This window comes from Beta vulgaris, chromosome 7 (genome assembly GCF_026745355.1).
Source record: "Beta vulgaris subsp. vulgaris cultivar EL10 chromosome 7, EL10.2, whole genome shotgun sequence".
Lineage (NCBI taxonomy): Eukaryota > Viridiplantae > Streptophyta > Magnoliopsida > Caryophyllales > Amaranthaceae > Beta > Beta vulgaris.
In genome coordinates this window covers 2320166-2335113 of record NC_079208.1, presented here as the reverse complement: position 1 = coordinate 2335113, position 14948 = coordinate 2320166, and the positions used below count along the sequence as shown (strand labels likewise).

General features: G+C 35.2%; 3 protein-coding genes across 4 annotated transcripts; 2 read left to right on the top strand and 1 right to left on the bottom strand.

Moving 5' to 3' along the window:
• The first annotated feature begins 1538 nt into the window (after positions 1-1538).
• LOC104898240 (FHA domain-containing protein At4g14490) lies at positions 1539-4177 on the top strand. Of its 2 annotated transcripts, none has more exons than XM_019250726.3 (2): positions 1539-3415; positions 3814-4177. In XM_019250726.3, exon 1 carries the CDS (start codon positions 1645-1647, stop codon positions 3403-3405), a length of 1761 nt encoding a protein of 586 aa, XP_019106271.2. In that variant the 5' UTR covers positions 1539-1644; the 3' UTR covers positions 3406-3415; positions 3814-4177. The 2 variants fall into 2 exon arrangements, with proteins under 2 accessions (XP_019106271.2, XP_010683594.2); XM_010685292.4 differs by having other exon boundaries at positions 3782-4177.
• A 3156-nt stretch (positions 4178-7333) lies between these two features.
• LOC104898239 (CASP-like protein 4B1) lies at positions 7334-10577 on the top strand. The gene is made up of 3 exons (XM_010685291.4): positions 7334-7916; positions 8648-8783; positions 10147-10577. The coding sequence occupies exons 1-3, from the start codon at positions 7636-7638 to the stop codon at positions 10336-10338; spliced, it is 609 nt and encodes a 202-aa protein (XP_010683593.2). The 5' UTR covers positions 7334-7635; the 3' UTR covers positions 10339-10577.
• Positions 10578-10815: 238 nt separating this feature from the next.
• LOC109135574 (probable WRKY transcription factor 33) lies at positions 10816-14442 on the bottom strand. Its single transcript, XM_019250725.3, has 5 exons — positions 13909-14442; positions 13415-13549; positions 11900-12498; positions 11564-11725; positions 10816-11454 (listed from the first exon to the last, which is right to left on the bottom strand). The coding sequence occupies exons 1-5, from the start codon at positions 14287-14289 to the stop codon at positions 11070-11072; spliced, it is 1662 nt and encodes a 553-aa protein (XP_019106270.2). The 5' UTR covers positions 14290-14442; the 3' UTR covers positions 10816-11069.
• Positions 14443-14948: the final 506 nt, after the last annotated feature.

Sequence of the window (14948 nt, the reverse complement as noted above, 5' to 3'; positions counted from 1 at the left end):
GAGATTGTTATCAAAATGTGATTGGAGGATCATGCTTGCTCATTTTGGAGTACATTGCACAACAAAGCATAATATTATTTTTTGGTCCTACTACGAGGAGTTTCTCACCGTTTTCGACGAGTGGACTAATCTCCTGCAGGAGTTTGCATGGGTGCCTCAAAGGACAGCATCCTCCCAGTTGGGATTTTTTCCACACCCAAGTAAGGCTCGAACCCAATACCTTGGTTAAGGAGCAAGAGACCCTTAACTACTCAGGCCAATCCCAGTTGGTATAATCACAACATTATAGTCCTAATCACATAAAACATTGGGTAAGCTAGTAGCTAATAATGTTCCAATAGTCCCGAACTTGGAGTAGGATAATTATGAATGACCAACTTGTGACGTACATTATTGATAGAAAATAATTAAGGAATAATTAGGATGATAAAAATAACATAAGAGTCTAATTTATAAGAAATGACGGACACGTACGCATAATATTCCACGTTAGTGTATACATATTTATCGTTCCAACCAATAAATGTAAGGGTCATGTAATGATAAAAGAAAATCTATTGGACACGTTATTACTTTACGCATGTTGGCCAACATGTTATTGGCCACTAATTACTCGCACAACCAATTAACCATCCGTTTAATAACTAGGTCTACTCATACATTCAATCTACTCGTGATGACTGTATTCTTGACAATGTAGAGAGCAAACTGAATTCCATGCATGATACAAGGCAAGATATGAGATATGAGCACCTATAGTAAGAAACAAAGTCTTTAATTTTGCAATATAATTTATAAGAAATGACAGAAACATACACATATTCCACATTAGTTTATACATATTTTATCGGTCCAAATCATACCTGCGATCAAGTGATTCGAATCAGGTCGGGTTGGGTCATGTTACACTTAACGAACCTGAGGTTAATTTGCTCCAATCTCATACATCAACCATGAGTTTTTAAAACGTTAATATGATACATTGATATATGAAGGAGCACTAGTCATCTCAGAGATGTACGAAATTTGTACAACAAGTAGCATTTTCGTATATATAAATGTTATTAATATTAAGTTGGCATGACTAAAATATTAAGTCGTGATTTTCCAATATTTTTCCAAATAAGAAAAAATCGTAACTTAATATTTAACTCCTACAACTTAATATCAATAACATTTTATTTACTTCCTCCGTTTCAAAATAGATGATACATTTTGACTTTTCCACTATTCATGAATGAGGTTTGACCATGCATTATTTACTATTAGGTAAAATCAAATGTTATAATGTAATATGTTGTTGGATTTGTCTTAATGTATATTTTCAGAAAATCAAAATTTTATACTTTACTCTAATACATAATTAAAGATATTAGTAGTCAAAGTAGTGCATCGAAAAGCGTTTTAGTCAAAATGTATCATCTATTTTGAAACGGAAGGAGTATAAAAGTACTAATTAATGTACCGAGTTTGTACATCTTCAAGATGAATTGATATTTTACACTATTAAACCAAAAACAAGAAGATGAGAAAGAAATTCAAAATTTAAAGAACTATCAAAGCGCCAAAATTTATACGACTTGCTCACTCACTCACTCAGACTATACTCTTCAATTTCATTCCTATCTCTTTCATTGTTCAACAATGGCGTCCTCAAATCTGAAGCTGGTAATACAAAAAGGGCCACGACAAGGTGAAACCCTAGAATTCAAACCAAGGTCGTCAGTTCGAATCGGTCGAGTTGTGAAAGGCAATAATATAACAATCAAAGATCAAGGGATTTCCTCAAAACACCTCAAAATCGAGTTCAATTCAGATTCTGGAAATTGGGAAATTACAGACCTCGAATCTTCCAATGGTACGATTCTCAACTCTACTCAGCTCAATCCTTTTTCCCCAACTGAAATTAATCATGCGGATGAGATTAAATTAGGGGAATTAACCTCAATTAGGGTTGAAATTGTTGAAATTAGCGAAGATATTGGTAATCGTAGAAACCCTAGAAAACAAGCGGCTTCTAAGAGTAGTACTGTTTTGAGGGGTAGGGTTGAGGATGGTTTGAATTTGGGTGAGAATGTTGAAATTAGGGAAGAAATTGACAATCGTAGGAACCCTAGAAGGCGAGCTGCTGTTAAAATTGGTAGTAATTTGGGAAGTGAGGTTGAGGAGGGTTCGAATTTAGGAGAGAGTGTTAAAATTAGGGAAGAAGTTAACAGTCGGAGGAACCCTAGGAGGCAAGCTGCTTCCAGGAAGGGTCATGAAGTGGAGGTGAAGGTGGAGGTGCTAGACGAAGATTGTGAGGCGGAGAGTTATATGACAAACAGGGATTTGGAGGAACAGAATATGGAAAAGGGGGTTGATGGTAATCGGAGAGGGTGTCGTAGAGGGCGGCCGAAGAAAGTGAGTTGTTTAGTGGATGAAAATGCTGATGATATGAATTTAGGAGTTAGTAAGAATGTGGAAATTTCTACCACGAAGCCGGAGGGTGGTGTGAGTACAAGGAGTACTAGGAGAACGAAGAAGGCAGAGGATGTGATGGAGAAGGTAGCGGAAAGCAAGGTTTTAGGTATGGATCATTGTAAAGAAGTGGAGAATATAAGCCTTGTTGAAAATAAGAAGACACGGGGAGGTCGTGGGAGGAAAAAAAAGGTGGATGCTGAGTGTTTAGATAATGTTCAAGATCCTGTTGTGCTAGAGAATATGATACCTGAGGTTTCGGAAAAAGAAGTTCCTGGAAAGGTGGTAGTTTTGAGGGAGGAGCCTTGTGAAGAACCAGTAGGTGATGCTCTTGAGCAAAATATACTTGATGATCAAAAAAATGAAAAGTTTATGGAGGTGGAGGGTTGCAAACAGAGAGAAGATGCTCTGTCTGTGCGAGATATGGATGAAATTGAACAGCCGGATGAGTGTGTTGCTCTGCCTGTAAGTGAGCAGTATTGTGCAGACTTCGTGGAGCAGCCTAATCAGCAGGATGACTGTGTTGCCCTGCCTGTAAGTGACCAGCATCGTGCAGACTTGACAGATGAACTTAATCAGCAGGATGACAGTGTGGTGGACCCTTCTCTTGTTGAAGGAGGGCTTTGTGATGGAGTAGAGAGCAATGCATTGTCTGATGAGGAGAAAAGGGAAGTATCAGAATATGAAGAAGTTGATGAAGAGATGGAGGCAAATTGTTCCAGTAGAAGCAAAGAACTTAATAATACTGATGTGCCTGACCTGGAAAAGATGACTCTAGGAGATTGGTTTGATTTTTTGGAAGTCTATTTGCCTAAGCAGATTTATACCGCAAGAGATCAGATCATTGAGGACATGCGAAAACGAGCCAGACAGTTTGATGACTTCATGTTACAGCATCAGAAAGACAAAAGCAAACTGCCTTTGCCTACGGAAAAAGCAAAGAGTTGAATCAAATATGGTAATTCTAAGGTTCTTAAATCTTGATGCAAGTTCAATATCCTGTGCATTGGCCACAAAAAAAAGTCTTGTAAAGTGGCCTTAATTTGTTTCTCTTTACTCGCTAGATGTTATAGGTGTTTAAATATAGTTCTTTGACGTATCAAATCATTTGGTGTGGAATCTGAATGACCAGATTAGATATGCAGTACTCTGTAAATTAGTATACTAATGACGAGTTTAACAAAAGATGTTGAAAGATTTCTTGCTCACTAATAGTTTAGAGCGACATTTTACTTGGCTAAATAGTAGTTTAGAGATAGCATCATCTTTCCTTTCTGTTTTCTTCTGTTCTTTTCTTTGGGTTTGTGAGACCTACTCTTTGCAGGATTAGTTTTGATTATGGCAAATCACCTGTAGCTAGCAGTTTGATGTGGATCTGAGTTTCTCTGCTTCTAAAGCTAGAGTACATCACAACATGTTGATAATGCTTAGGATTCATTTGCAAGATTGATTGGTGCGCGGATCTGGATTCTGCCCGTGATTGAGCCCATTTATCTGCAGCAGTCAGCAGGACATTATGCGTATTCTACTGCTATGGTTTTATTGTGCTTAGGATATCTCATCCTTGAGCATTAGGTATTGTTTAGGTTGCAAGTATAACAAGCATATTATACCACTCATAAGTCATAACATCTATACATGCTAAATTCTAATGGATGTATAATTTGGCAATATTTTAGGCTGTGGTTGACATATGTTAGCTTGCTAGTTTTTACTATCACTAGTCAGAAAGCTATTTCTCCATATACCGCCAGAAGGGCACATTCTAAATAAACGAAGATCATCTTCATCATCATTCATACAAAAAGAACACATGAAATTCATGACAATCTCCTTCTTTCCAGGAAAACGTTTTACGCTCTATCAAACTGAGCCTTACTGTCAAAGAAGCAAATTTCCAAATGAAGTTGATAATCAACAATTCAACAATGTCCAAGGTGGTTGTGAACAAACTCAAAAGAACTTTAACAAAAGATGAAACCAAGCTAATTTGGAGATAGCAACAAAATAATTGCAAACCATAATAGACACCACCCATGAGCCTATACACAAACCAAACACACAACCACTCCACTTCACATGCCTCTGCCCATGCACAACAGCATACAACCCACATAATATACATTTAGGAACAAAAACAGATGAAACGACAGAACAAAACAAATGAACGAAACCACCCATGAGCCTATACACAAACGGTTGTCCGCATGGAGACTATCAGAAATAGATGGGTACCTACTTCAAAATGGGTTTATAAAAAGCCCAAGTGAGCCATCACTATATATCAAGACCCTAGGATCACAAGATTTTCTCATATTGTGCCTTTATGTAGATGATCTAATCTACACAGGCACTAATCCGAAAATGATCAAAGAATTTAAGAAGACAATGATGTCGGAATATGAAATGACCGACCTTGGAGCCATGAAGTACTTCCTTGGTATGCAAGTCAAGCAAAGCCCGGGAAGAATATTTCTCTCACAGAGAAATATGCAGACGACCTACTTAAAAAGTTCAACATGAGTGAATGCAAGCCATTGGCTACACCAATGGCACTTAATGAAAAGCTATCCAAGAATGATGGCAAAGAGAAGGTCGATGCATCAATATATCGAAGTCTGGTCGGCTCTCTCATATATCTCACACACACGAGGCCAGACATAGTACATTCTGTAAGCATTTGTCAAGGTTCATGAGTGAGCCAAGTAAAGCTCACTCGGCAGCAGCAAAAAGGATTCTAAGGTATGTCAAGGGAACAAAAAGTTATGGAATTCTGTACGAGCAGAGGAAAATCACAAGCTTACAGGATATACAGACAGCGATTGGGCCGGAAGCATTGACGATCGGAAGAGTACAAGTGGCTACGTCTTCCAGCTGGGAATAAGGCTATTTCTTGGTCAACAAAGAAACAAGCTACAGTAGCTCTATCATCAGCAGAAGCAGAGTACGTAGCAGCAACAAGTGCAGCATGTGAAGCAGTATGGCTTAGAAGAATTCTCGATGATCTACAACAGACATCAGAAGAACCAACAACTATCTACTGCGACAACATGTCTGCAATAGCCATGACAAAGAATCCAGTCTTTCACAGTCGCACGAAGCACATCGAGATACGGCATCATTTCATCCGAGAGTTGGTCGACAAACAAGAGATCGAGCTTCAATTCTGCAAAACGGGGGAGCAGCTTGCAGACATATTCACAAAAGCAATTCCAACTGAGAAGTTTATCCAATTCAGAAGACAACTCGGAGTACAAGAATTTTCAGATTAAGGGGAGTATTAGATATTAATCTAGAAAATTCTCCATAGTAGTAGAATGATCATGTAATTATAATATCTAGAGTAATCTAGGAAAATATCCATGAAAATATCTATGTTAGAAAAATCTAGATATCTTTCTAGAATGATGTATAATAATATCTAACCTAGGGAAAATCCTAGAAAAGTCCTAAGAAACATCTAGATGTAAAAATCCTAGAAAAATCTAGACGATGCACAAGTTTTCTTACCACACCTATAATAGGTGATGGTGTAAGCATTGAGTATGTATGAAAAACAACATCACAAAGTTAATAAAAAAGCCTACCATTTTCCACAAACAATCTCTCCCTTTACCATCAAACAACAACACTCCTTGATCAAAAACATCTCTTAAACATAAAAGTTCACTACTACTTTCGCTAAACATTTCCAACACATTTACCTCCCTAAGTATTAAAGGAATCCAGAAAGCTTTGTAATCTCCCACACCTTTGGGCTTTTTTTTTGGCTCCCCTAATGTCTTTCGGCTTGATGGAGCCACCATAACCAGCCACGTTTCCTTTGTTTTGAGGTCCAAAACAAGACTCGATGATATTAAATATCTCCATCTCCTCGGAGGGACTAATGTGTTGTAGTTGTCACAATATCTGCATACTCAAAAGGAGAAGAAATGGCACTTGCAGCAACTAGACCTGGTTATTGGACGGGTCAGGTTAGGGTCAGTGCGGGCCGGAAGCGGGTCGGGTCATAAGAGGGTCGCCTCATAAAGGGTCGGTAGCGGGTCGGGCCAAATGGGTAGAAGGCTTATAGCGGGTCGATAATGGGCGGGTCGGTAAACGAGCAAGAAAAACAAAGAACAAAAAGAGCCAAAAGTAAGTATAAATGAATGTGAATCCGAATATGTAATTGTTTTTACAAAACTTATTTTATTTTTTAAAATTATTGGGTTTCTTTGTTGACCCTATAATGGCCTTATCCAATAATAAACCTGTCCAATAAAACCCTGTCCAATAAAAGCCCTGTATTTGCTCAATAAGTTTCAATCAGGTCTAATAAGTTTTAATCAGGTCCAATAAGGTCTAATAAATTTCAAATCAGGTCCAATAAGGCCTAATAAGTTTCATTATGGTCAATAAGTTTCAATCATGTCCAATAAGTTCCAATAAGATTCAATCAGGTCCAATAAGATGAATCAAGTTCAATTAGGTCTAATAAGTTCAGTTCAGGTCCAATAAATTCAATTCAGATCCAATAAGTTCGATTCAAATCAATTCAGAATTATTCAGGTGAAAAGAACGTTACCCTTAATCGAATCTACCTGCAAAAGGTTTTAATCTAGTCAGAAACTACTCCATAACAATGTAACAATGCTTTAAAAATTTGATTCATCAACTTTTGATATATAGAAGTATTTGCTTTAGCATCTACCATCATTACTTCCCCACATCCAACATCAAAACATTCACGGTACGCAAAGTTTTACATCCTACATTCTTGACATTATCTCCTCTTTCCTTATCCAATTTCCAACGTTTTGCTCCCAAATAGGAAAAACATATTTTAAAAAAACTACTCTGTTTTTTTTTTTGAAAGAAAGAAAACTACTCTGTTACAATTTTCCTATCTTACAAATTTTTCTATTTTTGGCTTTTTAGCTCCACTCTTGTTACAATAATTAGTTATAAAAATTCCCTCCAATTTCCAACCTGTCAAATTAACACAAAACACCAAATCACACTAAAAACATAACTCACTCACTCTTAACACACACAGCCAAATCCACTCTGTTTTCTTATTCTCTCTCCTCTCTACCTTTTCTTCCACTTCACCCACCTTTTAAATCTTCCCAAAAAAGCAATCTTTTCGATTTCAACTCAATTTTTATTGATTTTAATAAATACCCACCAATCAAAAATATGTCTAATTCTGAAGGTCAAGAATTGGCAAAGAAACCATCGCCGGTAAATGACGTGGAGTCAACGGAGAGAGAAACTCCACCGCCGGAATTAACGGCGGCTGAGGCAGAGGTGGTCGGAATTGGGTCAGTGCTCCGTAGATCACGGAGAGAGAGTTTTGTCAGAAAAGTGTCAGTAGGATTAAGAGCTTTGGGATTTGTGTTTTCTGTACTTTCCTTCATTATTATGCTTAGTAATAATCATGGCAATGGGAGAAAATATGGCGAATACGAAGAATACAGGTATTTTAATTCTTACATATTTGGGTGCTATTCTGTTTTAGCATCTAATATGAGACGGGTGTACAATAAATTATTGCGAAGTAGGTTAATATATTTTATGCTATTGTTAAAGATAATTTTTAACGTCTTTTGAATTCATTCATCATACATGTAAATGGTTCGCTAAAGTTTAATTTTATTTGAAACTCGGATATTTTGCTCATTTTAAATGATCTTAAATGAATGATAAGCAAAAAGATAGTCTTGATGTACCATGCGCATGGTATACAAGTGTATGATAAATTTTTTGGTGTTTATTTGAGTTGTAATCAATGTTGTTAAAATCGAGATTCTAGTTTGAATCGAAAACAACCTTTAGAATCGAATCGTAAAATCGAATCGTAGAATCATAAGATTCTACAAACATGTATAATCAAGATATTGCACTCAATTTTCATTGAATATGCTAATATTATAAGTTAAAAGACCTAAAAATTGGAAAAAAATAGTTGTTTACCCACTATATTGGCAATAACTAACAATATATATCTCTTATTTTCTTTGTTAGCATGATTTAAACTTGCGAGGTTTTCGCTAGTCAACAGAAATGTATAAAATCGTCTAGAATCGCGAATCAAATCGTCTACCATATTTTGAATCGTAAAATCGTAAGATTTTAAGATTTGAATCGCGATTTTAATAACTTTGGTTGTAATTATCTAAATGTGTTTTTTTTTTTTTGGGAAATATAGGTATTTGCTGGCTATTGCGATGTTTTCAACACTTTATACAGGATTGCAGAGTTTTAGGCATATAAATCAATTATGCACAGGGAAAGAATTTGTTGCTTTAAAGACTTCAGCTTGGATTGATTTTGTTGGAGATCAGGTGGATTACTTTTTCTCAATTCTCTAGAAAGATTCTGGTTTTTTATTAATATTTTAATTGATTTTTTTTTTGTTATTTGTTGAGTGTGGAAAAGATAATTCTAGATTAAACATTGACCAGTTTTTTTGTTTCCTTTTGTTTGGCTGTTTTACTTCCATTTATAGTAATCAACACATTTTCAATTGTAGTTTTTTTTTTCAAAAATTATTAAAAGAGACGGTCAAATTTTAATATAAAAGTAAATCTAGTTACTAAATGAATTAAACTAGTCACTGGAAGAAATTATTTTAATCATTATTGAGCTAATTCTCTTTTTAATATTGGGCTTATCATTACCTAATCTTAATTTAAAAGTAGGCAGTTCTCTTACAAGACAAACTCGTTTTTCTTTTCTCACAAATTTGCACCTTTCACACATTTCATAGAGCAATGGATGTTGTTTACAGATTTACCACAGAATTATCTGATCAAAATAATCCATTATTTCTTGAATGAGTATGTGGGTATTCCTGTTATACTTATCCTAATTAATGTTGGATATAACAAAATGTCAAAATACATACACAATCTTTTATCACCAAAAAGTTATACAATTACATACTTTTGGAACAGAACTTTCAATGTAGAATCTATACAAAGTCATGAATTTGAGACCGTGTAAAGCAAGCATACATTGTGTTTCTCTACTTGTAAACTTAGGTAATAGACCAAGTCCATTTTGTATATTTAATTTTGCAAACATGTAGAACATAGTCTATTAGTCTAGGTTATGGGATATGTGCCTTTAGGGGACAAGAGTTGAAATTTTCTAAGCAGTCTATGCACATCTTTGTTAGTGTGACACAATTATATCTGTAATCTGTTGTTTTCTAGGTATAATATGTAGTATTCTATGTTTAGTTTGAATTCTAGGTTTCAAGGCTTGTAAGTAGTGGTTGTGAGCTAATTTGACCTGCTAGTCAATTATGTTCTTTGTTGGTCAAGTCTAATTGAATTAGTTAATCAAGCTTCTTTGTGAAATATTGGCATAATAGTTCTTCAATCATAGGAGTTTGTCTGGAATATTTTCGTCGTACAGTATAATATATTAGTAGCTCCTATGTTACTCGAACTTTTTCTTTTACCTCAAGTAGTCGTGTCAGATCCTTGACATTCCTAAATGGGTATAGAGTTATAGACATTTCGACGTTCATATTGGTCCAAAATGGTGGAATTTTTTTCATATAATAGCTGAATCGGACCTTAGGACATGTACCATGTACCTGAGCTGTGTCTGATACGAGTACCCTAGTCCAAGTAACATAGTTGATAGCCTTCTATCTGTTGAACTAAACTGACATTTGAGGAAAATGTGGAACTGCAGATAATGGCATACATGTTACTGTCATCAGCTTCTTCAGCGATTCCCATGACAAACAGAATACGGGAGGGAGGTGACAACATTTTCACAGATTCGTGTGCAGCATCCATAAGCATGTCTCTCCTTGCTTTCTTTACATTGGCATGTTCATCCCTCATTGCTGGCTATAAGCTCTCTAATCAATCTTCTATATGAAATTTGTTCTTATCATTATTCTTATGTATAGATTCTTGATTTTGATTCTTTTAGTATATAGTCTTAGCCCTTTGTTCATACCTGATCATTGAACAGACATTGCCCTATATATGTATTCGAAACTCTACAGCTTCTCGAGCAACCCTTGTACCTTAATCTTTTATTCTTTTCCTATGCTATGTAAAATACATTTATCTCTACTTATAAATGCTATTGTATTTGTAAAAAAAGTTCTTTCATTTGCTCTTGTTCTGGTTATTGTTAGTCTTGGTTCTTATCGGTTTGATTGATTCGAAGTGAACAAGCATTATGGAGTATTATTTTGAGTTTGCCAAGGGTATGTAGATATGTTTTGATAGAAAGAATAGTCATGAAGACATACTAGCTTCTTTGTTCTTTTTGTTCTTTCCCCTTTTTTGACTAGAAATCTTGTTCTGTCCTGAGAAACACAATAAGGGCACTTTCTGCTGTTGAATATAGAAATGTAAATGCTGAATCTTTGAAATTAAACTTGGTGGTAATAATACATGCCTAAATCTTCGATTGGCCTAGGAAGCTTTATAGCTTAAGGGCCTTTCAACAAATAAACAAATTACCTAACTATACTTATTCTGTGAAATTTAAGACTTTTAGAGCCTGAAAGATTTGTATAAACTTTATACATTCATGAAATACATGATTCTATACCTAATTGTTAAGCCCTATATTTCATTTTTCAAAGTTCTTGAATATCAATGAAGAAAAGAGTCGAAAAACATGTTGTCTATTGGCTCTTCCTTGGCTTCTGAAGAATTTCCAAACCCTGAGAACCCAAAGCTAGCATTGTTTTGGAGCATCTGTAAGGAGAAAGGTGGCTGCTGAGCTTCAGTTCTAGAGACACTTGTAATGTTGTTGTTATTAAGAGTTCTTAGGCCGATTAGCTGGTTAGGCTGGCTGGTTATGGCAGATGGCCTAACTGGCATCGGAGCATTGTTATAGCTTCCACTGCCACGAGCTGCAGGCACATCGTGGTTGTGCTTCCCCTCGTAGGTTGTGATTACAGCCCTAGTGTCATGGGATGCCCTCTCTATATGCTTTCTCACAGGGCAACCTGTGCTGGTGCATTTGTAGTAGCTCCTGCAAAATCCATCAAATTCAAATATTAGATTTGTCTACTACTCATGATCAGAGTTTAGGAAGTTAACTAAACTTGTTCTTGAATTGTGAAAGTTAAGCTGAAGCTTACCTAGGATTAGGATTTCCTTTTACTACTTTCTGCCCATACTTTCTCCATCTATATCCATCATCAAGAATATCGATTTCACTGGTTGTCTGAACAATCACTCTTGGTTCTTTGACTGTTCTGCTACCATATCCTGATATCACCTCCCCTTCATTTTCTCCCTTCCTGAAATAAGTAGCAGAAAGTGATCAGAACATTATACTTATCAATGCTATAAAGAAACGGCTATTTTAATATATAATCATGAAAATCTAATAGTTTAGAATGATTCTGATCCCATGTTTTTATTTCAGTAGTACTAATGGACTAATGGTTAAAAAAGATTATCTGAAAACTTACCATCTTTTAGGTTCGGGCTCATTGTCATCGTCTTTGCCTGATTTACTCATAGCGGAACTTTGATCAAACTCATCATCATCCTCAAGGGAAACTGAGGATGTCTCAGGAGTAAATGAAGAATACTCATTTTGTACTTGAAGAAGTGATGCATTAGAAGCCTCAGAACCATCATATCCATTGTTATTGTTATTGTTATTTTGTACAGAGGGTCTTCTACCAGGCTGAGGCTTTGGATGGTTGTGACTTCCCTTGTAAACAATCTCTGTAACATAACCTTCAGGAGATCTTTCGACCTTCTTCTTCGTAGGACAACCTTGATACGAACATTTGTAATAACTCCGAGGATTCGTGCTCCCCTTCACTTGCTTCTGCCCATATTTCCTCCAACAATATCCATCTTCTGCTCTTTTTTGTGCTCTATTCATATGCACTGGTTGACTGTTGTAGTTTCTATGCAGATTATTAGCAGCAGTATCTGTTTGTGTTGTGTTCATTTCTTGAGATATAATTTGATTTGCACTAAACTCAGAATTTGATGTGATTTGTTCTTTGTTAATCATCTCATTTTGCTTCTTCAGTTCATCCAAATTCCAATCTTCCTGCACATGTTTAGTTTCAGACACAAATGTCAGAACTGTTGATCAAACTTTAATGTAAATTCAGATATAATTAGGTGTGAAATTCATCAATATTTTATTGTTTATCTTTTTTTAATGGGCCTTCTAGAATCAATGGCGGCTATAAGTTCAATTAATCTTTTTTTTTTCCTAGGTGGGTACTAAAAATAAAAATTAGTAGTATATAATTATATGTTTCTTGGCATTTTATGCATTGACTTAGAATTTGAAATCTTATGCAAATAATGTACCAAGTCTTTATAGTGGGGAATTAAATATTTAAGTCATTTCTTTTGTGTGTACGGTTCTCAATTGATTAAATATCTTCATCTACCGACTTATGTGGTGGATTATTAATTTATTAGTACCACGTACTTTCTCAATATTCGACATTTTCTTATGAAAAAGAATATACTTCCTCCGTTTCATATTACGCAATTTACAGACTTTTAGGTAATTTTTGGAAAGATAAAAATAGAGAGTAAAAAGAAAAGGGATCCATGTGAGAGGAGAGATAGAGAAAGTTTATTGCTTAAAGAAAGTGTAGCAAGTAATGTGAAACTTCTCATAATGAAAAGTGTAGCGAGTATTATGAAATGGAGAAAGTATATTCAATACTTGGATTTTCACACCTAATACATATTTTTAATCATTAATTTCTTTTAACTTTATTTGTAAAAATTATAAATAAAAATTTAGATTAAAAATAATATAGTGAGATAAAATCATTTATAATACATTAAATACTAATATATGTATTTTATTATTACTAAAAAAGCGATTAAAATAGAGTATCTAAGTAGTGTAAAAGTTGATACCGCATCTTTTATTATTATTTGGATGAGGTTTGTCCATGAACAAAACCAATAGTTATCTTACAATAGTATAGATGACTTACTCTTGAGGTGTTTGGAGCATGGAAAGTAAAATTATTGTTTCTTCCTTCTTCTTTAGCACCTAGTTGAGTTTCATTAGAACTCCCCCAATTGAAACTTTGGCCACCAAATGCTCCTACAGTTGGAGATGGGAAATTCTGCACATATAAAAACAGATAACAAAATTAACAACCACATAATCTACAATCTCTATGTAGGAGTCTCTCACGCATCACCTCGGATCCCAGAGATTTATATCTGAAATCGAGTCTCATCCTTTGTAAGAAGGGATTCATAAATTCCCTTCTCGCAAGAAGGTACTTCATCTTACCTTTTTTAAAAAAATGTAAGAGTCTCGTTCATGCACGAGACTCTTACATGTTGTAACATAGAGGAAAGGTTCAGATGAAGATGAAAAGGATTTAAACCTCCTATCGTTCACAGCACCTCATTCTTAACCACTACGCCAGAACATAAACACAAATATATAAAAAAAAGTAGTAAACAAGGGACTTACATTAAGGAGAGGTGAATCCAAGAAGATGGAAGGGCTAAAAGCATTAGGAGTAGTCAAAAATGAAGGAGGAGAAACAAGAGTAGTAGTATTCTCAGAGACAGAAAGTGAAGAAGGAGCCATAGATTTAAACTTAGGAACTTCAATCAATTGGTCAAATCCTGACCAATTATTACTATTACTACTATGATCATCACCACCATTATTAATGAGATTATTATTTTTCTCCTTGTTATTATTTCCATAATCATTTTCCAAAACATCATCATTATTATTAGCAAAGAAATCAGTGAAAGATGAAGAAGAGTTCATGAGGTTAGTAAAAGAGAAACTACTTGTATTGAATGAAAGATTATGTTCTAAGCTTGCAACTGAAGAAGACATTTGTAAAAAGAAGAAGAAAAGATTTTTGAGTTTTTGATGAGAGAAATGAAAGAAGGAGAAGAGTTGATAAAAATAGATGGGAATTTGGAGGGTTTGTTTGGAGAGAAGGGGAAAAATATTTAGTGGGTTTGTGGTGATGAGGTGCTTGAAAATGAAGGTCTTCCTTTGAGGTCTTTCTAAGAAGGTGAGAGGAGGAAAACTTTGACCGTGGAAAAAGGGTATAATGGGAAATTTGAAAAAATTATAATAGTGAAATAAGTTAAGGAAAAATGTTTTTGAGAGTCAAAGCTTGTGTTCTTGACTTGACTTGGTTAAAATTTTCTCTAATTGTGGGTCCCATATGTGGGGTGATGGCTTGGAGAGAAATCAAAAAGGGGTGCCATGAAAGCGCCGGCACTTTGGAAAGTCCTCTAGAAGAGCCACATGGCATTACATGACACGTCACACTAAAAGGAAGTAGATAATTTTAAAGCTTGTTTGGAGAGGAAAATAATTTGGATTGAGGCCCTGTTTGACAATTAGTGGATAGTTGTTAGCTGATAGCTGAATGTATTAGTTGCTGGTATACAAGCGTTTGGTAAGTAGCTGATAGTTGGTTGTTATATGATTGTGTAAAATGACCAATAAGGACGTCATAATCTATTGTTGTATCTTTTATT